The sequence below is a fragment of the Girardinichthys multiradiatus genome, chromosome 7 (genome assembly GCF_021462225.1).
Source record: "Girardinichthys multiradiatus isolate DD_20200921_A chromosome 7, DD_fGirMul_XY1, whole genome shotgun sequence".
Taxonomy (NCBI): Eukaryota; Metazoa; Chordata; class Actinopteri; order Cyprinodontiformes; family Goodeidae; genus Girardinichthys; species Girardinichthys multiradiatus.
The window spans coordinates 38817177-38844954 of record NC_061800.1 but is presented as its reverse complement, the minus strand read 5'-3'; the positions used below and the strand labels follow the sequence as shown (position 1 = coordinate 38844954).

The following is a 27778-nucleotide window of genomic DNA, read 5'->3' as shown; positions in this document are numbered from 1 at the left end:
ATTCATTTATTTTAACCTATCTGAACTCAATTCCTTTGAGTAGCATCAAAAACCCTCTCATCTGGCAGTGAGTGGACCATCATAGTCGACCTGGGAGTGTCAACAGTCCTGACCCAGGGAGACTGCAGAAACATCATGTGGTCAGAGTTGCGCAAAATCATCTTGCTGGTGGAGCTTACTGTCCAATGGGAGGAGGGCATGGAGGCTGCCAACGAGAGAAAGCGTCCCAAGAACGCAGACTTGACAGAAGTCTGCAGGGAAGCAGGTTGGGACTTCGCTGGGTCCTCAATGGTTCGCCTCCTCAGAGACATGAGATGAGGAGCACAGGAGCATGTGTCGGAAAGCCATTAAAAAAACTGGAAGAGGAGGCAGACAAGGGCAGCTTTTGGCTGTGGTTAAGGAGGAAGGACTAGAGTCGGAGGCCAAATAACACCTAGGGGGAGGTAGGAATCCCTGCCGTCTCTTGAGATTTACTCAGGGTAAAGGAGCAAAATATCCATGACTTGTGGTCCCCATCTGATGACCCGTTTATGCCCAGGGAGGTGTCCAATAGAGCACACTTGCTAAAAGGTACCGGCTTCAGGCAGCAATGCCCAGCAGGTAGATCGCAGCCTGTATTTTTATATGGATAAACAAACAGAGCACTGGAATCACAGAGCCTCATATCTTGTCTGTCACACCATTACTATTTATTTTATTTATTTTTTTTGTTTTTACCAGGTACCCATAAAAATCGTTTCTTCCAAATTAAACTCTACTGGACAAAGTCCTATACTGACAGCATGAAAGACTTCACCTAATAGCGCACTGTTTATTTTGCCAGTGCCACAAAATCCCATTGCAGCCCTGCTAATCATTGTGGATGCACTACTAATCCGCTGCGTCCTCTCTTTTATTTAAAAATTAGGATAGCTTTCAGTGATGTAAGGAAGCTAATTGTCTGGGTCTTGTGAAGGAGAAACTGCATAGCCAACTGCTGAGGAGCCAGCTAATTAAGCTGACTGTGTGAGGATGCACAGCAAATGTTCTTGGGCAGGATAATGGTTAGGGTGAGGCTGGGCAGCAGTGCTGTTAGTTGATAAAACAACTACCACAATACTTCTTGTCATAGTTTTATGGATAGTTCTGACCCACATGCAGTAAACGCTCAAAGGAAACCAGAAAGCGTTTAACAGATTTATTGAAAGCACAGAAGTAAGTACGGTCTTGGCACAATAGGCAAAGCTGTAAGTAAGAAAGCATAGGTAAGTTAAGACGGTAACTAAGATGGGAAACTAATGGTGTTCTGTTTCTTACTAGTTGGTTGTTGACAAACCGCCAGGAGGAGAGGGAGTCGGGCCGGAGGAAACAGCGTGGGACTACAGAGGTGAGTTCTGCCAAGATACTAAGTCCCTTGGACGTTAACGGTGTTTGGAGGATTGTATGGTGGGCACAAGTGGAGCGGTGGAGGGTGGACAGGTTTTGTGGAGGCAGGATCGGGGGTCGAATCCAGGAAAAGATCAGCAGGAGGAAATCCAGCAGCACAGCATTAGCGAGACACCAGTTTGTAGATCCATCCGTGGGAAACTTGGAACGAGGTCTCATAAGCAAAATCCATTGGTGGCCAGCCTGGGTAACATCCAGGTAGTCACCAACATGGTATACTGAAAAGACAAAATAGGTTAACAAAGTCGAAGCAAGCAATACGAGAAGCGGCTCAAAGGTCGGCTTGGATAATACCACTGAAGGCTAACACTCGAGCGCTGACATGCTGGCTGCCTCCTGCTTAAATACTCCAGGAGCCTCATCACCGGTGAATGGAGAACACTTGTCTCAAAAATTGTTGACAATGAACGGCTTAACCTGAGATACATGAAAAGTGGGGTGAACATGTAAGGAGGATGGTAACCAAAGACGAACGGCAGAAGGACCAATGAGGGACTCGATGACATAAGGACCAATAAACCGAGGGGACAGCTTCTTAGACATCGCCTTCATTGGGATGTCCTGAGAGGACAACCAGACTCTCTGTCCTGGCTGATAAACCGGGGCGGGACGCCTCTTGCGGTCAGCAATGCGCTTGTTCTGGGCAGCGGTGCGTTGGAGTGCTTCAACAGTCCTTCTCCAAATAAGCGTGCACCGGCGAACATGGTGATGGACAGAGGTAACGGCTACGTCACGCTCATCCGCTGCAAAAAGGGGCAACTGATACCCTAAAGAGGCTTCAAACGGGGAAACACCAGTAGCAGACGAAACCTGAGAATTTATGGCATACTCTACCCAGTTAAGATGCTCAGTCCAGTCTAACGGAGAGGAGGAGGTAACGCACCTGAGCGTGGACTCGAGTTGTTGGTTGAGTCTCTCAACCTGGCCGTTAGACTGGGGGTGGTAACCCGAGGTGAGCGACAACTTGGCTCCCAAAGCGGAGCAAAACTGGCGCCAGACTTGGGAGACAAACTGGGGCCCTCAGTCAGATAAAATATCCTGGGGTATACCCTGTAGCTGCATAACATGTTTGATGAGGAGCTGAGCTGTCTGGAAAGCCGAGGGAAGCTTCCTCAACGGTACGAGGTGACCAGCTTTAGAAAAACAATCTATAATAGTCAAAATGACAGTCATGCCTCTGGATGAAGGTAACCTGGTTACAAAGTCCAAAGCTATATGCGACAAGGGACGCCTGGGAATGTTCAGTGGTTGAAGTAACCTAGACGGTGGTTGGTTGCTACTCTTACTCCTAGAACAAACCGTGCAGGCGAGAACCCATTCCCTGATGTCCTGGTGCAGAGAGGGCCACCAAAAACATCTTTTAATCAATGCAATGGTTCTACTTATTCCCGGATGTGCGGCGAACATAGCAGTGTGGAACCATTGGATAACTCGTGCTCTGACTGAGGCTGGGACAAAAGTTCTCTTCTTAGGGCCTGTTCCCGGGTCAGGCTCAGTTCTCAGAGCATGATTAACTAGTTCCTCAATCTCCCAGGAGACAGCCCCAATGACCCAGGTAGGGGAGACAACGGGCTCAGGGACTCTCTCCGAATCATCTGATGCGATCAGTCGGGAGAGTGCTTCAGGCTTCGCATTCTTACTCCCCAGTCTGAAAGAGATGGAGAGGTTAAAACGAGAGAAAAATAGTGACCAGCGTGCCTGTCTGGGGTTCAGTCTCTTAGCTGTCTGTAAATAAGCTAGGTTCTTGTGGTCGGTCCAGACTAGAATAAGATGAGTAGCCACCTCCAACCAATGTCTCCACTCCTCTAAAGCCAACTAAATGGCTAACAGTTCTCTATCTCCGACATCATAGTTACGGTCAGTTTGGCTGAGCCGGTGCAAAAAGAAACCACAAGGATGAAGTTTACTATCCTCACTCGATCGTTGAGAGAGTACTGCTCCCACTCCAGAGTCCGAAGCATCAACCTCCAGCACGAACTGTCTAGAGGAATCTGGGTGAATCAAGATGGGAGCCTGGACGAATTTCTCCTGAAGACTCCTGAAGGCCTGATCAGCAGCAGGAGTCCAATGGAAACTGGTCTTGGTAGAAGTCAACGCAGTCAGAGGTGCTGCCGTCTGGCTGTAGTTTCGGATAAATCTGCAGTAGAAGTAGAAGGAACCTTTGCAACTGCTTCCTCTAGTCGGGAACGGGCCACTCCAGTACTGCTCTGACCTTCTCCGGGTCAGCGCGGACCTGTCCACCGTCAAGGGTAAAACCAGAAAAGAAACATCAAACTGAGCACAACTGGGAAAACGGGACTCAGCCCACCTCAAAGCCCTCCCAGTCAAAAGGCCTAGAATATATGAAATCTTGCAGTAATCATGAGGAAAAGAATGGGGTGAGCGATTAAATACTAGAGTGCATTGCATTAGAAAACCCCTACAGTCGGCTGACTCACCGGAATACTTGTCCGGACTAAGGTTAGTTGCTGAGTGACGGGGGCTGCTGCAGCAACCTCGACAGGCGGGGCGGTGGAGCTGCTCAGGGAGTGCTGGAACATGGATGTTAATTGTTCAAGCTGAACATTGGTTAGTCTCTGTTTTTCAGCGAGAGTACATAAAGTGGAATCGTGGGTCTGAATAAGGTGAGTGTGGTCTGAAAGGACTCCCCTGAGCGTTTCTGCTGGGTCGGGTTGGCTCGAATGTTCTGTCATCGTTTTACGGATAGTTCTGACCCACATGCAGTAAACGCTCAAAGGAAACCAGGAAGTGTTTAACAGATTTATTGAAAGCACAGAAGTAAGTACGGTCTTGGCATAGTAGGCAAAGCTGTAATGAAGAAAGCATAGGTAAAATGACGGTAACTAAGATGGGAAACTGATGGGGTTCTGTTTCTTACTAGTTGGTTGTTGACAAACCGCCAGGAGGAGAGGGAGTCGGGCCGGAGGAAACAGCATGGGACTACGGAGGTGAGTTATGCCAAGATACTTAGTCCCTTGGGCGTTAACGGTGTTTGGAGGATTGTATTGTGGGCACGAGTGGAGCGGTGGAGGGTGGACAGGTTTCGTGGAGGCAGGATCGGAGGTTGAATCCAGGAAAAGATCAGCAGGAGGAAATCCAGCAGCACAGCATTAGCGAGACACCAGTTTGTAGATCCATCCGTGGGAAACTTGGAACGAGGTCTCATAAGCAAAATTCATTGGTGGCCAGCCTGGGTAACATCCAGGTAGTCACCAACATGGTATACTGAAAAGACGAAATAAGTTAACAAAGTCGAAGCAAGCAATACGAGAAGCGGCTCAAAGGTCGGCTTGGATAGTACCACTGAAGGCTAACACTCGAGCGCTGACATGCTGGCTGCCTCCTGCTTAAATACTCCAGGAGCCTCATCATCAGTGAATGGAGAACACCTGTCTCACTGCTCCTGCTCTCCAACGCCCTCTAGAAAACCAAACACAAACAATACGAAAAAAACACAGAAATCTCCAACCCCGACACTTAATTTCTGACTTTTGTGGGTCTTTTGACAGATGGTGCTGTTTGATCTGTTACATAAGGACGATATCACTTTATCAATGCACTTTGGACAAGAGAAAAGCATTTTTTAAAGGATAAATAAATTACTTATTTGCTTTTATGAACACTATTTGGAATTTTTTATATTTTCCTAAGCTTGTGTGTAATTCCTACAATTACACACAAGAGTCCAGTTTCAACAGAAAACATAAAATAGGCACACTTTGTCTGCATATTCAAAGCATTGTAACACCAAATACATTGTTAACATTATTAAAAAGTATTTTATAAGGTATTTTATCAATTTTTATCCTCAAGATCTAAGATCTAAGGTTCAGTATTTTTCTTCCCCATTCCTATTTATCCAACCATGAATGAATGATGGAACCGTTGTTCTTTTTCTGTAAATAGTTTTTGTTTGAAATTGTAAATATTGTTTGCAGACTGATCAGAAAAACACCCGCTCACAAGAATAACGTAAAAGTCAGCAAAATTCATTTTATTTGCTTTCCTGGCCCTTTCTGCTGTACTGATCCTCTTTTTCTAAAAACAAATGAACCAGGTTCTGTCTACATCATGGGCAAACAACCTGAGTGGTTTCTAGGTGTAGTCTGACCCTGAGCCTGCGCCACCAGAGGCTCAGCAGCATGAGAAATGATGACACGCAGACGGATGCAGGAACATTACGGGCTAGAGGGCACTCTCTCCTCTGAGGACAATCAGGAAAAGGCCCAAACATATGTTGCCTTCAGAGCGCGCACATCCACACCTGATTACCTAAGCACTATCCATCTTCTGCTGTGTGTGTGTGTTTATCTTACCAGAATTGTGACTGTAGGCACATAATAAGTACAACATACCAGAAGAGCAAAATGAAGGAAAAAAGAAAGAGACAAGAAAAGAAAAATGATTGAATAGCAGCTGAACATTTGATATGAAGAAGATTTCCAACTTGAGTTCAGGATTGTACGCTTAATTTGTGTGTACCACCACCCACACCACCCACACTCATCCAAACACATCCATAAAGAGTGGAGAGACCTTTCATATTCAGATTCCATCATTTACAATCTACTGATTATTATGAGATTTGAACTGCTAACTGCGCACTAGAATTTCGTTTTATGCCCAACTTAAACTTAATATCTAAAACTTAGAATTTCAGGGTCTAATTTTAGCAATGTTGATCATAATAAAATGTCATCTTCACAGCTTCACCTGTGTTCCATGTAGCATGAAGTTTTAAAGGACTATTCAACAGTGCCATCTAGAGGTAGGGGGGAGCATAACAGCTGGAGTTGCATCTCAGTGGAAACTAACTGAAATATTGAATTTACCAAAGCTGCATCAGTGCAAAATGTTTTGTCTCATGCTTGAAAATATTTAAAACCACTTCAGCCTTTAGGTGAGTTGTTATTATATGGACAGACATCCACAGCATCATCCAGAATCCTATGCTTATATTCAATATAAAGTCTAAATGCACCATGAATCAACATATATACAATAAGCTACTAATAATTGTGTTCCTTCGAATCTAAACTTATGGTTTTGAACAGTGTTTTTTCCTAGGGGGGAATGGTTATATAACATTAAGACTTTTTTTTTTAAAAAGGGGGCACTAATTTATCATGGATTTGTCTCTGATCAAAAAAGTATTAAAACTATATATATATTCTTAAGTATATACACTAATATTTGGTTACATGTTTCATAGCAAGTTGCACCTCAGCCACATGCTTTTTGTATCCATCAACAAACCTATGTCATAACATTTGGTGGTTTTTTGACAACTCTTCTTGGCAGAATTAGTGAAGCTTTTTCAAAATGTTTGGTGTCCTGTCACACACCCAGCTTTGAGGCCCAAATTTTCAATAAGTTAGGAAAGATCATCCCAGAAGCTTAATGTTTGCCTGGTTTATCTCTACCGAAAACAGTTTTGATATGTCCAAAGGTAAACCATTCAGCCCAAACATCACAACCACCAACAACGTTTCAGTATGGATCTGGTGAAATCTGGAACATGAGACCAACTTTAATTGGCTGAGCTGAAAAGCAATCATGGATAATTGGTTATTATTTCCTAAGATGTACTGTATATGTGAACAAACTGAGCTCAAGCAGAAAACAAGGACTAAACACATAAAAGTCAGAATGTAACTATGCACCATTACAAAGTAAACTTGACAATTCCTTTTAATCGCAAATTACATTTTTAAACTATTTTAAATATTTTATTTGCTGAACCTGTAAAATCAAATTTAATGTTATTCTCAGTCTCAATAAACACATATAAAACTTTAGATCTATGGTCTGTATTAAAATTGAAGTATTAATGGGAGACCCCGATGTTCTGTTGGCCCTTTGCCCCCTAAGTTAGCTTAGGCCATCTCTGGTGGTATGTGATACCTTTCAGTTTAATTCTACAGGGGTTGGACAATGAAACTGAAACACCTGTTATTTTAGTGTGGGAGGTTTCATGGCTAAATTGGACCAGCCTGGTAGCCAGTCTTCATTGATTGTACATTGCACCAGTAAGAGCAGAGTGGGAAGGTTCAATTAGCAGGGTAAGAGCACAGTTTTGCTCAAAATATTGAAATGCACACAACATTATGGGTGACATACCAGAGTTCAAAAGAGGACAAATTGTTGGTGCACGTCTTGCTGGTGCATCTGTGACCAAGACAGCAAGTCTTTGTGATGTATCAAGAGCCACGGTATCCAGGGTAATGTCAGCATACCACCAAGAAGGACGAACCACATCCAACAGGATTAACTGTGGACACAAGAGGAAGCTGTCTGAAAGGGATATTCGGGTGCTAACCCGGATTATATCCAAAAGACATAAAACCACGGCTGCCCAAATCACGGCAGAATTAAATGTGCACCTCAACTCTCCTGTTTCCACCAGAACTGTCCGTCGGGAGCTCCACAGGGTCAATATACACGGCCGGGCTGCTATAGCCAAACCTTTGGTCACTCATGCCAATGCCAAACGTCGGTTTCAATGGTGCAAGGAGCGCAAATCTTGGACTGTGGACAATGTGAGACATGTATTGTTCTCTGATGAGTCCACCTGTACTGTTTTCCCCACATCCGGGAGAGTTACGGTGTGGAGAAGCCCCAAAGAAGTGTACCACCCAGACTGTTGCATGCCCAGAGTGAAGCATGGGGGTGGATCAGTGATGGTTTGGGCTGCCATATTATGGCATTCCCTTGGCCCAATACTTGTGCTAGATGGACGCATCACTGCCAAGGACTACCGAACCATTCTTGAGGACCATGTGCATCCAATGATTCAAACATTGTATCCTGAAGGTGGTGCCACATATCAGGATGACAATGCACCAATACACACAGCAAGACTGGTGAAAGATTGGTTTGATGAACATGAAAGTGAAGTTGAACATCTCCCATGGCCTGCACAGTCACCAGATCTAAATATTATTGAGCCACTTTGGGGTGTTTTGGAGGAGCGAGTCAGGAAACGTTTTCCTCCACCAGTATCACATAGTGACCTGGCCACTATCCTGCAAGAAGAATGGCTTAAAATCCCTCTGACCACTGTGCAGGACTTGTATATGTCATTCCCAAGACAAATTGATGCTGTATTGGCTGCAAAAGGAGGCCCTACACCATACTAATAAATTATTGTGGTCTAAAACCAGGTGTTTCAGTTTCATTGTCCAACCCCTGTATTTTCAAACATCACAGCTTCTGAAGGAATGATGATTGGCAATACTGTGATCTGTTCTGTCTATGTGGACTTTAGCATATCCTGTTCAGTGTGTTTTAATAGTCAGACCTGATATGGATGAACCCGATATAAATCCTATTGAAAATTTGCTAAAAAAGCTGGAAATCAACAAATTTAAATTAACTTCATCATTTTTAAACAGATGAGTGGTCAAATATGTGGTACAAATTATGCCAGAAAGTTATTGATGACAGCATGAAGTCAGAGGTAAAACTATCTAGGAGACATTAATCCAAATAACAATGGGGTGTATATTTTAATGAATAAATTTAAACTTGTACGAATTCTTGTTTTAAATATCAGTTTATTCAATTCAGTTAAAAATTTAATTAAAGTTCTATCATCAGTTGAACCTGAAAAACAAATGGTTCAAACAAATCATCATCAAAGATCAAAATTAAAATGAAATACATGCCAACGTTGAGTTTCTGTAAATGTTTCACACGAACTGTGGTGAATTATATTGTTAAACCACAGTCAACGCCCTTTAGATTTCCAAATCACAAGATTTATGTGTCCAGACATCCTGTACATTCAAGCATGGACAGTTCAGAGCTGCATACACGGTCATGAATAGAAATAAAATCCTCCTCGTGTTCCCCGGGTGTATTACCACAATATTGGCTATTTCCTGTGTTGAAGACAAGTGAACAGAGAAGCAAATGGCTTGCTCACCTCTTGCTGATGGTCTGTGACTGGCATGATTGCTGTGGAGTCTCTGCTAGTTGCTATTCCTATATTCCCTGATATTCCTCATTCACTCTCCATCACTCTGCTTCTTTTGCCTGTTTTCTAATCTCTCGGTTCTGTTAGTGTGTGATCTTGAGAGAAATAATCAAAAATAAAGACAGAGCATCATTTTCATAGTTATCTCATGTGGAGAATGCAGGGTCAACCATTAGAGCGAGTGTGCCAAGCAGGAAGTGGAGGGAGTATGTCTCGCCTAGTTTTAAGGTTCAAGAGGAGGCAGTCATTCGTGGAAGGAAAAAGAGCGGTCAGTTTTAAAGGTTAAAATAAGAAAAAGAAGCTGTTGTTGTTACAGAGAGAGAGACAGGGAATGTTTCTGATGTTAATCCAAAAACAAATAAGAGAGGGATTCTTTTTTCTGAGATTTTTGCACATTTTGTATCTGCAAAACACTTAAAAGGAAGTTGGGCTCTGTGGGAAGGTTCATCCTTATCATCTCAAAAATAATATGTTTGAGCACTGGAAGGAAAAGAAAATGTGGTATGTTTTGACGGGGGCACTGTCCTCAGTCGCATAAATATTCAGCAATGTCTCCTGCCTCCCCTGAAGAAGCTATGCAAAAACAACAACCAACATGTAAAATCTTTGCTTGCTTTTTTTAAAGTGAGTTTGCATACAATCGTTCAAGTAATTTGTGTTTTGCCTGCATATATGCACCCCTAGCAGTCGGTTAGGGTTCGTGATGGGTAAATCAAGCATACCAAATTTTCAGGAAAATTGAAATTGAAAAAAAATCCTAGAAAACAAATCCCAAATTTATTCATGTGTTTACCTAGCATTAAACGTGTTGCACTTATTGGTACCTCTGTTGGTAATACGTTGTATAGCTCCCTCCTTTTCCAACAATAACCTGTAATATTTCCATATGTTGGAGCATAAAGAAAGAGGGGTCTCTGGCAATTCATATTTGTACCCATATTTGTCCCTATTGTCAGAAGTCTTGGTTCCTCTCCAATGCACTCAACTCTTCAGCTCCCTCCACTTCCATAGGATTTAGGTCTGGGACTGAGATAATCATGGGAGAAGGTAACATTTTTTTTCAGGTGAAACTGTTTTATTGATTTAGATATTTGATTTCTGTTGAAATGATGATCAACTTTTAGTTTGCTGCTAAACCCCACAAAACATGTATTTCAAATTTCCTTGTGTTAGTTCTCTCTGGGTCATCCTCTCACAGCCTATAAATATAACTGTTAGGTTAACTGGTTAACCTAAATTGCCCTTAGAGGTGTGCGAGTGTGTGGTTGTTTGTCCTGTGTGTGTTGCCCTTTGAAGGGCTGGCAACCTGTCCAGGATGTAGTGCGCCTCTTGCCCAATGACTGCTGGAGATAGGTACTAGGTCCACTGCAGCGCTGCCAGGATAAGCAGGTATAGACGATGAATTGATGGGTGGATGGTATTTCAAAAAGCTCATAAAAACCTTCACAGCATCACAGGTCGTTCACCTTACATTTCGGTGTTGATGAGGTTCTTTTCCACATATCCATTCTTTGTTTCACACCAAACCCACTGGGAGTTTTATTGCCAAAAAGCTCAGTCTTAGTCTGACTAATACTTATAGTTCCTTTAGAGGCCCCAGTAGAGTTTAACAAACTCCACATGTTAAGATCTGTAATGGCAGAAGAGAAAGGCTTTTTTTGTGAAACACATCTCCCAAATAACCAGTTAGCATAAGGAAAAAGTCTAATCATAGTTATGTAGATTTGGTGATCCCAAGATGCTACTCTTTGCTGCAATGAGCTGGTCCACGGGTGTGGTCAGAACCACCTGGAGCTGTACTGTTTTATTAGCCCTTAGAGGAAGATGGCCGGAATATGGCTGCTCTGCTTCCTGATCTTTGTGTCTCTCCTGTGTCAAATTTTTTACATTGTCTTACATGTTTCACACAACTCTTAAACTTCCTCCTTCTGTTATACTCTTCATTTCCCAACATATAATCATGAACTGCTTTGGTGATCATACAGTGTGTCAACCTAGGGCATATTTCTTAATGATTACTGGCAGCAATTATCAGGAGCTGTAGATGATGGCACCATCCTCATTGATTGCTGGTGACAATTAAAAAGCATGGCATAATTCCCATTGATCAGCTATGACAGTGTGAAAAATAGCATCATCTGCATTGATTCGCAATAAAAGCATGTGACTTGTTCATAGTAGAAGAGCCCTTTTGCACACTGTTCTATTCATCTTTTGAATGTGTGGTACAAATGTAAAATTTTAACATGAAAGGGGGTAAAACAAAATAGACATCAATGGGAAAAAATCATATTTCATAAAAAACTAAATGTCTTTGCCACATACATTCATTCAAAGTGGTACTGACATTCTTACAATAATTATAATTAAATTTTAAATTTGTCCTCTTTGAGCTCATTTGTAGGTCACCAAAACTGTTGCAGAAAATAAATAAAAACCTTGGAAATGTGTGAATATCCCTTAAACTTTTTCACATTTTATCCCATAAGTATTGAGACCACCTCAGTCAGTAATTTGTAGCAATTCTAATCTTTATTGACATCCATCTGTCCGTCCCTCTGGTCGTAGATTCCAACCAACGGACACTGAATGCCGTTTTTTAACCAAAAGGTGGATTAAAAGGGTATAAGGTTGCACACACTGGTGCTGGTCTGTTGTAGAGAGCCCAAAAGCAAAGCTCTTGATTTTTCGGTGTTTCTACGTTCCTATCTTTACCTGTGGGCATGCAGTTTGGGTCATGACTGAAAGAACGAGATCCTGGATACAAGCAACTGAAAAGAGCTTCCTCCGCAGGATGGTCCTTCGGTGAGGAGCTCAGAGTAGAGTCGCTGCTCCTCCTCATCGAGAGAGGATATATATATGATGCCTCCTGGACGCCTCCCCTGGGAGGTGTCCCAGGCACATCCCACTGGGAGGGAGGAGGCCCAGGGGACAGCCAAGGACACAGTGGAGGGACTATGTCTCTCGGCTGGCCTGGGAACACCTTGGGCTCCCGCTGGAGGAGGTGTCTGGGGTGAGGGAAGTCTGTGCGTCTCTACTAAGTCTGCTGCTCCCACGACCGAGTTCCGCATAAAACAGAAGACGACGAGTATGAGTATGGATACTGGATATACAGTATGTCACACTTCAAGTGGAAGCACGTTTTTCATTTGTCCATTTTTTTACATTACAAGAACCTGACTTTTTACCAGAGGTGTGTAAACTTTGGAGATCCACTTTGTATGTCACCTTAAAAGGGACATGTAGTATACCGTTATAAACTTCATACTATGTTCTGTCAAACAGTGTGCTGTCAAAAAAATTCAACATGACTGATGCCAAAAGACAAGTTTTCCACACAAAACTTTTCAATTCAGCTTTATCAGAATCAGCTTTATTGCCAAGTTTGTACATGCAAACATGTAATCAATTAAATCTTTTTTTCTTACTCTTTCACTTTTTAACCCTCTATCTCTTCACCTCTTTATATTTGGTCAAGCATGGTTTCTTCTGCTTCTCCCTCTTAATTCCACAGTTTTTATGATTTAAATGCTCCTGGTGCTTTCTTTCGTTTTCTGCTACCTTGATGAGGCATATGAACTCACAGAAATAGATAGTGGAGCTGGAGATAACCACACCAGCCAGACCTCACAGTGAATTATAATCACTTCCAATCTGTGTGTGTGAAACCTTGCCCAGTTTTTAGCACCATCCGTGTGTGTGTACGTGGACACCCTGCAAGTCACGTGTGTTGTATCTTTTTATGAACCTCATGAATGTGAGCGATGAAGGCCTTCCCCTTAGAGGTTCTGTATATAAGCATAAGTTCAGTTGCTACTTATTATTCCCCCGGCCCCTACAGTATCTGACCCGTCTCTCTTTTCTGTCAAAGTTTCCTGTGCGGAATATAATTTTGTTTACAGTATTGCTCTCTCTCTCTTTCTCACACACACAAGCTATTAGACAGCAGCCATCAGTGTGAGCGGTCCATCACTCACCCTCACATAAGGTATTCAGCTGCACTACATCAGTGTCACAATGTCATTGACCAAGTGTGTGGCTGTGTGTATGTGTCCATAAAAATCTGGTGGAGCCAGCAGCAGCTTCTGAGGCAACGGAGAGAAAATACACCCTTGAAAGCTTGTGTGAAGTGAAAAAAAACAGAGTAAAAATCTGTACATTTCACCAGAATGATTTACATCTATGCAAACATGCTATGAAGTAAAGTAAACCACTGACTTTTTTTATACACTGGAACATTTCAAATCCAATTACTTTTTACATGTTTCTGGTTTATTACGTTTTCAGAACAGTTGAGGTCAAGAAGCTCTCCGTCTCAGCAGTAAAACAAGAAAGATTTTGGGGGGATCTGACAATTTGACTTCTAGTGTAATAAACTGCATTTAAAAAGCCTTTTTATTAAATGTGTTGGTCAGGTGCATGGCATGCAAACCACAGCCAAAGAGACATAATTTATACTGCACTAAAAGATTCTAGCCACTGGGGAAATTTCTGTCAACAATTTTCATGCAATGACAATAAAATTACAGTTGTACAATGATGTTCTGCAATAAACTGCTGTTTTTAAAAAAAAAAAAAAAAATCATTGCATGCATTGTATGAATTTGAAAGAGATGTTGCACGCGGCAGAGAGAATCAGCAGTAAACAACAAGATTCGAGGCAATCAGCCTGCTTTGGTAAACTGTATAGCTAGAACGCTATATAGATGTTTGACCTTCTGAAGTGCTTTCACCCAGTCTGTAGGACCTTTCCCAAGAGGAACACAACAATAATGAAGAACAGAATAGGGATCAGACAGATTGAGAATTGAGTTGCATAGGGTTTACACCACCAAGTGCCAAGTTGTGTTGGCTGCAGACATAAAAGACAGAGATGAACCAGACTATGGTAAGGACACCATTTGGAGCTCCATTAGATCTTCAACTAGCAGAAATCTTTTAGTTTCTGGTTTTAAATAGTCCATTTTATTGAATTATTTTCAACACTGATATATTCTGCTTGTATCACCAGAACTATTTAGAAAGACGTGCCAGTACAGAGGCAATGCATCCAGTTTTGGAATATCTACAAGTCCAGAGTACGATACTGAACCAATCAATTAGAAGATGAACGTCTCTCATTCTTGCTGTAGATTAATTTGATTTCTTCTCTTGCATCTTCCCACTCATGCTGATTGCAATAATGGTGACAACATAGGTTGTACTGCAGGTGCATGCATGGAATGGAAATTGATTTGATTTATTTCATAAAAATAGTACCTGTAGAACTGATTCAGGTTAACTGACAAAATTTCAACTTTAAATTAATACAAACTGACAGTCACTGGTATTTGTTTTTTTGTTTTAGATTTTTGATGAGCATACAGTACATGAAAAGTCTGCACACCGCTGGTTAACTGTCTGATTTTTGTGGTAAATCATTTAAACCTTTTTCCACGTTTAATGTGACATATATATCCAAGCAAATCTGTTAGAGGGATTAAAGACCTAAAAATCGTGACTGTGCACAGCAAACTAACACTTTATTGAACCACTTTTTGATTCAGTGTTAGCATTCAGTTTTCTCAGGTTTAACACATGTTGTTGGTTATAGAGAATCTAAGCAGTGAAATAAAGGTTTAAAGCATTCATTTGCTCATTTGCATCCTTTTTTTTTTTTTACAGAGGTAACAAAATATCAGAATGATCTTATTGTTTAAAGGTATCGGTCATCTGGACAGAACCTTTTATTGGGTGGTGTCTGGCAATTATTATACACAAATGCTGCCGTAGAAAGACCTATGAGGACTGCACTTAAATTCTTGTGAAGCATGAAATGTCCTGGACAGAAATAACTTTTCTCCCGTTCTTACCACCTTGAGTTAAAGAAACAATCTTCTCTATATGTGTATTGGCCTTTAGGCTGCAAGACAGATTTGTCTTCAGTGTTAAAATTTCAGTCACTAAAAAATATTCCAAATCTTTAAGCCAATGCGAAAGTTTTGACTTATTCATACATGAAAATGAATCTTTTTAGCAAATTATTTAAAACAAAATTAAGGATCAGATTTTAAATAAGCAAGATTGAGCAAAAACCCCTGGCTGGGAAGGCAAAACTCTATTTATGTGTGCTGTCAGATTTTTACTGTCGCTCAGATTGTTCTAAGCAAGAAAACAGAAATGCTATTCGATCATTACTGTTGGTGTTCTGTGGAAATTATTTAAAAAATCATTGTGATTAATAAAATCAAGCAATAAAACAATAATATTACAGCGTACAGTACAACTGTTACATTTTAAAGCTTTAATGAAAATGCTCCAAACTCTGCAGAAATTACTACAACATACTTTCTTGCTTTCAGGCAACTTAATCTGCAAAAATAAAAAAGGTTGTATCATTTGTTTACAAAAAATGAAAACCATTTCTGAGTTTCATCTTGGATTTAATAGATTCCCAGAGTTGTTGTGACTAAAAGTTGACTAAGGAATAATTTCGGTAGAATCTGGGACTTTGTGATGAAAAGTAAGATGCCTGCTTTTGTTTAACGACTTTACTGCATTCGCCGTTTATTTCTCCAAACAGCAAAACTGAACCATGCAAAAATATAATGTTTCACACAACCCGGCCTGATCTGCGTCACAGGCAGAGGTAGGGATCAAATCACTGCTTTGCAAGTCACAAGTAAGTCTCATATCGTTCCACCCACATGCCAAGTCAAATCCCAAGTCAAGTCCCAAATAAAAACATTTAAGACCCGAGTTGAGTCCAAGTCCTGAACTTTAAATTATGAGTCTTATTCGAGTAATTTAACCAAATGTATACTTAAATCATAGAGTAATAACTAACAACTTCTAGCATTCTTTTTAAAAACTAAATTTGTTTTCCAAAACAACCAGCAAGAGGAGCTAAACTTTGAAAATGTCTCAAAATCAGCGCTAATTTAGCTTTTTACCCTAAATATTAACAGAAAAAAGCAGTAGAGCCAGTAAACTTGAATATAATGAGCCAACTGAAACATAATACAAAAAAACATAACTGGATTTCTTTACAACATAAAAATGATCTCCCTCCTAACCAGCTACAACAGTGTAAACCTCGTTTTACGTTATTTGAGTAATATCAGATCATTTAAACAAATCGAATCATTTATACAACTGTACAAAAATTTAGATTGATTTTAAAAGACATGAATAAGATGCTGCTATCCAGCAGCTTGTCTCTGACAGCACAGAATCTGGATGTTTACACATAATACTCAGAGAAAATCAAGGAAATACTGGAAATGTTACCATGTGGCTTCGCTGTTACAAGGTTTGCAGATTGCAGTGATGTCTCTTTGATTCAAAAGCCAATTTTTAACCTTTTTCGGATCTGAGTGAGAACCCACCAAATTCAATGATTTAATTAGTAAGCAAATAAGAAAACAAATACTTAGTGGTTAAGCTAATAGAAGTGATTTTAGCTTTGTCTCTTCATTATGTAAGTTTGAATGTGCAAAAAAAGTTCATGTTTTTGTCTGTCTAAAGTTTTTCACCCACATTATTTTACACATTCACATTTATTTGATTTTGATCACCCTGTAATCTATGCTGGATGTGGTGTTAGATCTGTAAATTATGGGAACTAGTAGCAAACTGGTGTAGCATTAATAAAGCTGATTCAAGAAAGGTGTATGTGACAATTTTTAATATGCAGTGGAATCGCTGAAGAAAACTGTATTTCATTAAACAAGCAATTTGTAGTTTGAAATAAAAATAATTTCTTCCATCTCACCACCCACACCAATCCAATCATCCAAAACACTAAATCACAGTAATTCTCAAAATAACAATGTTGTCAGTCTTAAATTATAGCATTTCTAGAAGCTTCATATTTGTGATAATTTAATAAAATAAATAATAATGAGAAAGAACACATTTCCTGTGTTCATCATGTCAAACCCACCTGTTTGATATAATGAAGAGATGGGGATATGAAAACATATGTATTTTTTATTTTTATTTGTTTGTTTTTGGAGAAAGTAAAACATTTCTATAATGATTTCAGTAAAGACATCCTGCGGAGCTCTCTCTCTTAGAAAGATCTTCAGCCAACAACATTCCCAGACATTTGTGGGAACGCTGGTACCCTGTACACAACCGCTGACATCACTGTATCCAGGCTTGCAGTTAATAATTGGCCCTAAGACACTTGCTTCTATTTAAATTTAAAATGTTATTAAAAGTGTGTTAACATTATTGTGCAAATAAATGCTGCAAAGTAGTGTAAACTGGTGATGCCACGCTTACCTTTTTTATTCTTTTTCAACGTTACGCAGAACTCTAGTGCTGGAAGAGACTGCCTCAGTGCACAGATTTCAGCAAAAGGAGGAGGAAGTTTTGTGGCAGTGGGGCACAGCTTGCTTGCCAGGCATTGCCCAATTGTTGCACACCTGGTACCATAAAATAGAATGTAAGAATATGTAATTCTCTGCTTGGTGTAAGACATCAAGCCCAAGTCAAGTCCCATGTCTCTTGGGACCTCTACATTCTATCTGGACAGCTTACAGTTTAACGAAGAACCATCGGCACACTCAAATCAAACAGCTAATCATGCTGAATTATGTCCATAAAGTCCTTTACACATGTCGCACCTGGAATTGAGCATTTACAGGAACAAAGAAATTAGCTACATGCAAGATTTCACAGCCTTAATGGCTCCTTCAAATCAATATGAACAGAGGTGACCTTGTGGGGCGCCACAGAAGGTTGACGGCACCGAATCAGGGAGGCAACCTTGCCTAACTGGAGTGTGAAGATCAACAGACAGTAATAAATTCAGGCAGGCTGGCTTGATGCAGTGGACAAAAATCTTCTTGGGACTAACTTCTAAGTCCACAATGAAGAGCTCGTTCTTACGTTACATGATGAAGACCTAGTTGGCTGACTGCAGGTCTTGGGGAACACTGTGCCACATGCTATAGCACTGTCAACCCAGTCTTCATAAGTGACACAAAGAGCTTCTTCCATGGTCCAATGAAACCATTTACCTAGAGGTGCAAGCCCTAAAGTGTCTTTCGTCTGATGATGATATGCAATGATGTGATGCAATGTTACTTCTACGACATTCAAAATTGCAGACCGCAGTTACTGCCACTGTCGCACAAAGATGTGAGGCAATGTCCCCAAAAACAGATCTAACTGACTTTCCCCTAGCTCTGGTCTAGTCCCAAACTTCATTCTTAAGTTCGTAAAAGACAGACTTAACTGCCAGCAGACTCTGATAATTTTCACATGTTGGGAAAGGCCAAAATCGGTTTTAAAACTAATCTTCACCATGTTGCATAAAGAATAGGTCAAAGCTGGCCAGTGAAGATTTTGCAGGGCAGCAGAGTTCAAATGTCATCCAAGTCAACCTCCTTGAGATGTATTTCTGAAACTTCTGTCCTTACAGCTCGAATTTTTAGGTTATCAATTTGGTCAGCTGTCTCACTGATGTCGTCCAAACCCAGATGGATTGACTTGGCAGGGTGGACAAAAATGCTGGTCTTTCAGATACATACTATTACATCCATGCTTTGGACCTGAACAACTTAAGTGGAGATGCCTGAATTGGGTCAGTGCTGCTCAGGTGGTACATGATGGGAGAGTTGGAGACAGAATTAGTTAAACAGTAGTTTTTGACACCCACCAAGTCCATGGGAAATTAGTAGGAGAGGAATAGTAACCTTGGCTGTGACTTAGGCCCAACCATACCACTGTCTGTCAAGACAATGTTTCACATACAGTACAGACCAAAAGTTTGGACACACCTTCTCATTCAAAGAGTTTTCTTTATTTTCATGACGCTTCACACTGAAGGCATCAAAACTATGAATTAACACATGTGGAATTATATACTGAACAAAAAAGTTTGAAACAACTGAAAATAGGTCTTTATATTCTAGGTTCTTCAAAGTAGCCACCTTTTGCTTAGATTACTGCTCCGCACACTCTTGGCATTCTGTTGATGAGCTTCAAGAGTGGTTTTCCAACAGTCTTGAAGGAGTTCCCAGAGATGCTTAGCACTTGTTGGCACTTTTGCCTTCACTCTGTGGTCCAGCTCACCCTAAACCATCTCGATTGGGTTCAGGTCTGGTGACTGTGGAGGCCAGGTCATCTGGTGCAGCACCCCATCACTCTCCTTCTTGGTCAAATAGCCCTTACACAGTCTGGAGGTGTGTTTGGGGTCATTGTCCTGTTGAAAAATAAATGATGGTCCAACTAAACGCAAACCGGATGGAATAGCATGCTGCTGCAAGATGCTGTGGTAGCCATGCTGGTTCAGTATGCCTTCAATTTTGAATAAATCCCCAACAGTGTCGCCAGCAAAGCACCCCCACACCATCACACCTCCTCCATGCTTCACAGTGGGAACCAGGCATGTAGAGTCCATCCGTTCACCTCTTCTGCGCTGCACAAAGACACTGGTTGGAACCAAAGATCTCAAACTTGGACTCATCAGACCAAAGCACAGATTTCCACTGGTCTAATGTCCATTCCTTGTGTTCTTTAGCCCAAACAAGTCTCTTCTGCTTGTTGCCTGTCCTCAGCAGTGGTTTCCTAGCAGCTATTTTACCATGAAGGCCTGATTCACACAGTCTCCTCTTAACAGTTGTTCTAGAGATGTGTCTGCTGCTAGAACTCTGTGTGGCATTGACCTGTTCTCTAATCTGACCTGCTGTTAACCTGCGATTTCTGAGGCTGGTGACTCGGATGAACTTATCATCCGCAGCAGAGGTGACTCTTGGTCTTCCTTTCTTGGGGCAGTCCTCGTGTGAGCCAGTTTCTTTGTAGCGCTTGATGGTTTTTACGACTGCACTTGAGGACACTTTCAAAGTTTTCCCAATTGTTCGGACTGACTGACCTTCATTTCTTAAAGTAATGATGGCCACTCGTTTTTCTTTACTTAGCTGCCTTTTTCTTGCCATAATACAAATTCTAACAGTCTATTCAGTAGGACTATCAGCTGTGTACTGTATCCACCTCCTGCACAACACAACTGATGGTCCCAACCCCATTTATAAGGCTTGAAATCCCACTTATTAAACCTGACAGGGCACACCTGGGAAGTGAAAACCATTTCAGGAGACTACCTCTTGAAGCTCATCAACAGAATGCCAAGAGTGTGTGGAGCAGTAATCAAAGCAAAAGGTGGCTACTTTGAAGAACCTAGAATATAAGACATATTTTCAGTTGTTTCACACTTTTTTGTTCAGTATATAATTGCACATGTGTTAATTCATAGTTTTAATGCCTTCAGTGTGAAGATACAATATTCATTCATGAAAATAAAGAAAACTCTTTGAATGAGAAGGTGTGCCCAAACTTTTGGTCTGTACTGTACCTGGTGCCATAGGTGCATTTGGTAGTCCTACTAGCAGCCTCCAACAAAAGATCATGTCCATTTATGAAAATGTCCAAATGGGGACATATTCAAATTGGGCAGAACCTTGGTATCTCTCAGAAAAACAGCTTTCACCGTCATCGATCCAGGGACTAGCTGTGGTGCAAGATAGACAAGTCTGAGTCACTAATGTAAGGAAAACCCCTTGAGCATAAAAGGACATCTTTACTTGTGGTACATGACAGTGTCACTTTTTTATTTTTTACAAACAACGCAGTTAGACAAGGAACAACTTCCTGACTCTTAAACCACTTAGCTGATTGCAAACAGTAAAATCCCTTTACTCAATGAAGTGAAACAGTAGTTGTTTTGATATATCTTTTTCCCAAGTTGACGAAAATGCTGGAAAGTAGAAAACAAACACTGAAGACTAAGTTCAAATCTGACATTCCTGATAGGATGTTTAAATTTCTTAGTGCCACAGGGGAGAGCAAACTCAATGCACCATCAGAGATGAAAAGAGTCAGGGTTGCTGGTTCAACTTGTAATATGCAAAGGCAACTTGGGATGTCTAAATCTCATGTGAAATACGTCACTGCATCTCAGTCCCACAAAGAAATATAAGCACAAAGCCACATGAGAGAGATGGAAAGACTAAGAGCTACACAATAAACTCAGAAATGAGGCTGTCTAAGGGCAACGGCACGTCTCTTTAACAGAAAATGTTAAAGTAGTCTGTTATGATGGATAATGCTTCAGTGATCACCATGTTCACTCTTTCTGGGTTAAGTGGGACAGTCAGCCACAGAGTTACTCTCTTTGTGCTCACTTTGCTGTGTTACGGGGTGATCTGGCTGGTGAATCTGATAATTGTTGTGACAATCATCATGGATAAAAACCTCCATGTACCAATGTACATATTTCTCTGTAATCTGTGCATCAATGGACTCTACGGGACAGCAGGATTTTATCCAAAATTCCTCCACGATCTCTTGTCGACAACGCATTTAATCTCTGTTCCTGGATGTTTCCTGCAGGGTTTTGTGCTGCACTCTTCAGCCTGTGCTGACTTATCCTTGCTTGCTCTAATGGCTTATGACAGATACGTGGCTATTTGTCGACCTCTAGTGTACCACTCTATAATGACTAAAAAAAAGATTATCATTTATGTATTTTTTTGCTTGGATTACTCCTTTTTACCTTATGTTTATTAGCACGGGGACAACATTGACATCAAGGTTATGTGGCTCCCACATACCAAAGATCTATTGTGTCAACTGGTTAATTTCTAAGCTTGCTTGCTCTGCCTCACTTTTTATTTTGGCCATGCAGTTTTCATTGTTTGGTCTTATGTTTTTCTGGTCAGAACCTGTCAAACGTCCAAAGAGAACAAACATAAATCCATGCAGACGTGTTTGCCACATTTACTCACTTTGATAGTCGTTGTTGGATCTTTGTTGTACATGTGATCTGGCTCTAAAGTTGTCGGAAAATGTTTCATGGCGAGTTTCTCCTCATTCCACCGATTATCAACCTCCTGATCTATGGTTTACGACTGACACAGTTAAGAAAAAGAGTCTCGCATTATATATGCTGCAGAAGTTCAGTTTTTAGGTAAAAGGGGTGAACAAGTTCAGCAAATCTGTGGTTTTCATAACTGGCATCTTATTTAATATGCTGTCATCTGTGTTTTAACGTATTTTACATTCATAAAATGCAATCTAATTTGTTTTATTTCTTTTTTATTATATTATACAGTTATCTAAAGAATCTACTGTATTTCCAAATTGTCACTCTGCATTAATTTGGGCTTTCCAGTCTCTCTGTCCAGCAAATCTGGGATGTGTTATCTGTTACAACTAGCATTTAACACACTGGAAACTATTTGTTGCAATAAAAAAGCAATGTGCAATCATTTCACTTAATGTGTAAGTTTTTTTCTGTTATAATGTGGCATATTGTCTAAAAACAGTGCTGTCACTTGAAAGTTATCCAGTCAAAGGCCTTGAACCTCCACTCGACTTGTGCATTGCATCTTGCGGATGTTGTGGCTCCTCTTGTGTTTTTTTCAGTATCTAAACATGTGAGGGATTTTCTTACTTAAAATGAAAATAAAATTGAAAGAATTAGCAGATACATGAAAATCTAGATTACTGGGAAAACATATAAAAGTCCGCCTGAATAAACATATGTGCACAAAGGAAATTGTTTAACACATGTTTGATGAGCTGCTGTGCCAACAACTTTGAGACAAAATAAGTGCACTATCTTTGAATTTAAGGTTTTGTGTGTTTTGGTCCCTGTCTAGTCTATGAAATGTTAAAAACAACCTCCAACAAATAACACCACAATGTACTGCAATGTGAAAATGTACATGTAAAAAATAAGTAAATCTTCTTGAGATTATCTATTGAAGTCTTTTCATTGAAAGCTTATTCTCTGTTTGAGAATAAAGGCACTTTTTCACAAAAAGGACCTGATATTTACTCACACTATATAAGACATCTAACCTTTTTTTTCCCGCATTGTTTGACATTAAATCAGATTAAAGTTTCCAAGAATTTTTAAAACAATTTAGTAAGCTGTCCTTAAGTTCATATGTTAATAGATATTTCCTCAGTGAAAGGTAGATTTGCCTTTTTAAATAAATGACTTGGATAAAACATTTTGAATAACCTTCCATAAGCTTCTCATAATAGTTCACTGGGATTCTGGTCCATTCTGACTAGGGTTGCCAACTCCTTGATAAATAAATAAGGGACACCTCCTGGTAGGGCTATCCAACCCCAATGTCTGCACCTCTAGCGGCCTGGTGATTTTTTTCACCCTTTTTCTTTGTGTGAAATGACTTTGGAAACATTTGACTCAAACCCGAGTTTAATTCGATGCATGTTTTGACTAATACAAATATCCATGGAGAAACAATTATACAGCAATTTATAAAATAATTTATTCTTTTTGCAAAATAAAATTGCTAGACAAAAACAAATATCCTTCTAAAATAAATAAACCACTATTGAAAAGACTTCCGTCCTGCTTAACTTAAAACAATATAAAAAAGCATAACAGTATAATGCAAAACATTTTCGTAATAGTGCATTTAGTGCAAACAAAAAGTCTGTAGAAAAGATGTAAACATAAACACTTGTGCCTTAAAGGCCATGACTGTACAGGTGTAGTGAAAAAAATACTGAACTAGTGAACTAAAAACTGCAGTGCTGAACTAGAAAATTTCGGAAGAAATTTAGACGGGGCCTGCCTCTTGGTGCGTGCTTCTCGGACCACAAAGGTTCTCTGGCCGTTAGGTGGAGTTCGCATAAGGTTTGAGGGTAGAGCCTTGAAGAGCTTAAAAGAACTGTAAATTTGTGTGTTAGTTCAATTAAAGTCACCAAAAACTGCTTTCCATTTACCTGAAACAGGATGTAGGTTTCATTACGTGAGGTTAAAACATGGCCTCAGACTTGAACCTGTCATAATGCATTTCAAAAACAGCTGGGAACAATAGTTTAGCAGCAATAATAATGTTTAACCAAATTCAGCATTCTACATTTACATGACTAAATATTGTTTTTATTAAATATTGTAGTAAAAAATTATTCTGTAGCCAAGAGTATGATTCATGTTGATGAGGAAATAAAAACTTTCTGAATCAGGATGCGTTTGTACCATGAGTTTTAATGGTAATTTACAGAAGTAAACCCACTTCTTGATACTTGAGATACACATTTATTGATCCAAATAAACTTGAAGAACTAAGAGAAAGCACTATGAAATGACCGAAGTCCTTAGCGATGACAAACATGACAATTAGTTTCCTTCAGAATGAATTTGAACAACATTCGGTCTGACAAAGCAATACATAATTAGTTTAGGTGAATAAATTTCCACCTGAGCTGTAAACAACTCTGTTAAGTGCACTTAACTCGAGTTGCGTGTAGGACGCAGCCCACAGCAACTGAGCAAGGACCTTCATCCCAGGATCGTCGCTCAGGTGAACCTGCAACACACAAGTCACATAACACATTCATTCATCAACATGAAGCACTAGTAACATTTTGATAGCAACAAATATAAATTCAAACTTACGCCATCCCTGCTCCACAGGTCCAAGCTGCTCCGGGGGAAATGTTCAACTGTCGAGAGGTAGCGAACATCTGAAGGAGAGAGGAAGACAACAGTCATTCTTAATGCCGCTCAGACTAACACTGTAGTGATTTAATGATAAAGAGAGACACCTAGCACTAGTCTGTTTTTCACTAATTTTGTGTTAATTCCAACTTTAATTGGCAGTGAGCTGAGAACACATTGGGAACGTTTAGGCAATTGCACCTGGGACAGATATTAAAATTTTAGTATAAAAATAAATCGTGAACATTACTTACTTCTCCGAGCAGCCACACGGTGGTACTCCTGCCGCAGCAGCTCTTGCAGGTCTTCTTCCACGGTGAGACGTGGAGGAAAGTCCACAACAACCACCTGTATGATCGAATCAAAGTAAATAACACAAATTAACATACATACTACATTTATATATATATATATATATATATATATATAAGAACAAATGCTCTGAATATTAGCCTTACGTTAGGGCAGAGGTTGCCGACGGCAAGCAGCAGCCCCTCAAAGTCCGCGCCCGACTGCTGCACGGTCCTTCTGGCTTCCAAGTTGTTGCCGGGTGCCAGAAGACAGACTACCTCGGGGGTCCGAGGCAGAACTGCTCCCAGCACCTCACGCCTCAACTCATCCGCCGAGGCCCCAGGGGTTGCAAGAAACCCAAAGGAGATGTTACCCTCTGGCATGGAGACGAACCCCTCAGCGATAGCACGCAGATGGGAGTCACCAACCAAAAGAACAAACTAAAAAAGAAATAAAGAAAAAAGATTAACGTGATATGATTAGGTTTTCAGTGTACACTGAGAATTAAGTATAAGGTGGGACAGAAACAACATACCCTCTTCTCCGGGACCTCGGCTGGTAGGACCAACTTGTGACTACGGAAAGTCACAGGGGAAAACGGCCACTTCAGCACGCGATGACGACGCCCCGTCCCACGGCCTATAGAGAGACAAACATACAGTTCAAAATCAAATATCACTGAATTGAGAATTGAACATATTCTACACAATAACTTAATGTACATACGTGACACAGGAGAGGTCAATGGCCTACGGGGCTCCTCCTGGCAAACCACCTGGTCCGGGGAGTCCAGCAGTCGGGACATCTGAGAACAAATAAAAATTCAATGACTAAATAAAACAAAACAAATGATCCAAAAGTTAGTTACTGAAAAGTAAACTACAGCTTTACCTTCTTCTCCGGAGACTGGGTGGGTGTCCAAGCCTGCGCGGTGGGTGGTGATGTCCTGGGCTGCAAACACAGAGATAATTACAACCATGGTGAAAGCACAAAAGTACCAACAACTACTGTTATACTAGAAAAAAAATAAACTATTACGATTTATAACTCAAGACACCTTGGCGACGTCCGGCTGGCTGCTATGCAGGTCCTCCTGCTCCAGGGTCCTCCATCTCTTCTTGGCGGCCTCGGAGCGTCGTCCCTTGCGTGGCATCCTGATGGACAAAGAGAAAAAACTGGGGGAGAAAAAACAGGTTATCTAGACCAAAACCACTGGGAAAATACAAACTGTAAAATGTATTTAAATATGTTCCAAATTAATTAAAGTTAAACAGTGTTTGTGGGAAGATATTGTGTGTGAGTGAATATTATGTGTAGGTTTGTAAATAAAATGTCTTGTATGTCTGAATATGTTTATCTAGTCAGTGTGTTGTTGAGATGTAACAGTAGTGTAGATGATTTAAGGTGGGTGTAGTAAAGCACAGGTGAAGATCACAGCTGGCAGCAATGGAAAACTTCCAAATCGCAAAGTCTCGCACAAGTGAAAAGCTGTAATGAAAAGCAAAAAAAAATTCATTAAAAACAATGTTATTCAAAATATTCATTTCCAAAATATATTTAAAACCAGGGCTAAAGCTCAAAATTGCTCCTTAATGTTCTTAAAGGACCAATATCATGTTCAAACATCAACACATTTCATAACCCTGGTCATTAGTAGTATTTAAAAGAATGCAAAATAAAAACAAAGTAACCAAACACAGCTGTGACATGTAGAATTTTCTCTTAAATGTATATCCAGTCCATCTTAAATGATAAAATATGATAACTGAATAAAAGGCAAATTAAACAATATTGAACAAATACTGAATGGCAAGTCAACATAGTATAATAAATGTCAACAGATATGAAGAGTTGCATACAATCAGGCAGCAAATTACAAGTAGTCCTATGGTTGATTAAAAATATTCCTCATGACCTCTGTGATAAAATACCAACAAACTTAATACTTTAGTGATACATTTCTGTCTTCCAGATTGTAAAAAAAAAAGTAAAATCAGCATAAAAATATTTAGATCGGTCTCTTCTACTACCAGCATTACATTGATCCACGTTATCACCATCAGAAACAAACCTTCACTGCAGAGCAGACAGTAAACAACGCATGTTTGTGCTGGTTTGTAACACGTGGTGGCTCAACAAAGGAAGTGCAGACACAATGAAAGCTCAAACAACGATATATTTTATATTTTGGACTAGCAGCAGTCCAGCATGTTTGGGCAAAAACATGTAAACGGACATATGAGAGCAAAATAGCTTTATAAAGTAGATGGGTAAACCTCCCCAAAACATGTTTGAGCTTTTCACGACAACCAGAGCTCCTTTGAGACACAGCACACTATCTGATGAGTAAACGGACTGATTTAAGATCGTTTTTTTTTTTACCTCATTATACCTCAGTAATTCACTTTAAACCCCACAAAAAAATGTGAATACCATACAGAATATTGAGAAAAGCCCTTGCCTTTATTCTGTACTTTTCCGTGTTTATGTAAATCAAATACAAAGCAAACAATGGGATGCTATCAAGCTAGCATCTATACAAGCCAAAACCGAACGTTTCACGACAACCAAACATATAAAAACTCACTAGCTTTGTATGAACACGCATCAAG

General features: G+C 40.2%; 2 protein-coding genes and 1 long non-coding RNA gene across 3 annotated transcripts; 1 reads left to right on the top strand and 2 right to left on the bottom strand.

Annotated features, from left to right (window-relative positions):
* Positions 1-1162: 1162 nt before the first annotated feature.
* On the bottom strand, positions 1163-4632 carry LOC124871778. Its single transcript, XR_007039115.1, has 2 exons — positions 3864-4632; positions 1163-3658 (listed from the first exon to the last, which is right to left on the bottom strand). It is a non-coding gene; the product is annotated as an uncharacterized LOC124871778 (long non-coding RNA).
* A 16858-nt stretch (positions 4633-21490) lies between these two features.
* On the top strand, positions 21491-22184 carry LOC124870872 (putative olfactory receptor 13C6). Its single transcript, XM_047369697.1, is given in 2 exon segments — positions 21491-21913; positions 21915-22184. Coding segments are annotated over 2 exon segments (693 nt in total).
* A 2212-nt stretch (positions 22185-24396) lies between these two features.
* Positions 24397-26650, bottom strand: LOC124871857. The gene is made up of 8 exons (XM_047371467.1): positions 26224-26650; positions 26058-26117; positions 25893-25971; positions 25702-25805; positions 25334-25606; positions 25130-25223; positions 24834-24901; positions 24397-24744 (listed from the first exon to the last, which is right to left on the bottom strand). Exons 1-8 carry the CDS (start codon positions 26317-26319, stop codon positions 24616-24618), a joined length of 903 nt encoding a protein of 300 aa, XP_047227423.1. The 5' UTR covers positions 26320-26650; the 3' UTR covers positions 24397-24615.
* Positions 26651-27778: the final 1128 nt, after the last annotated feature.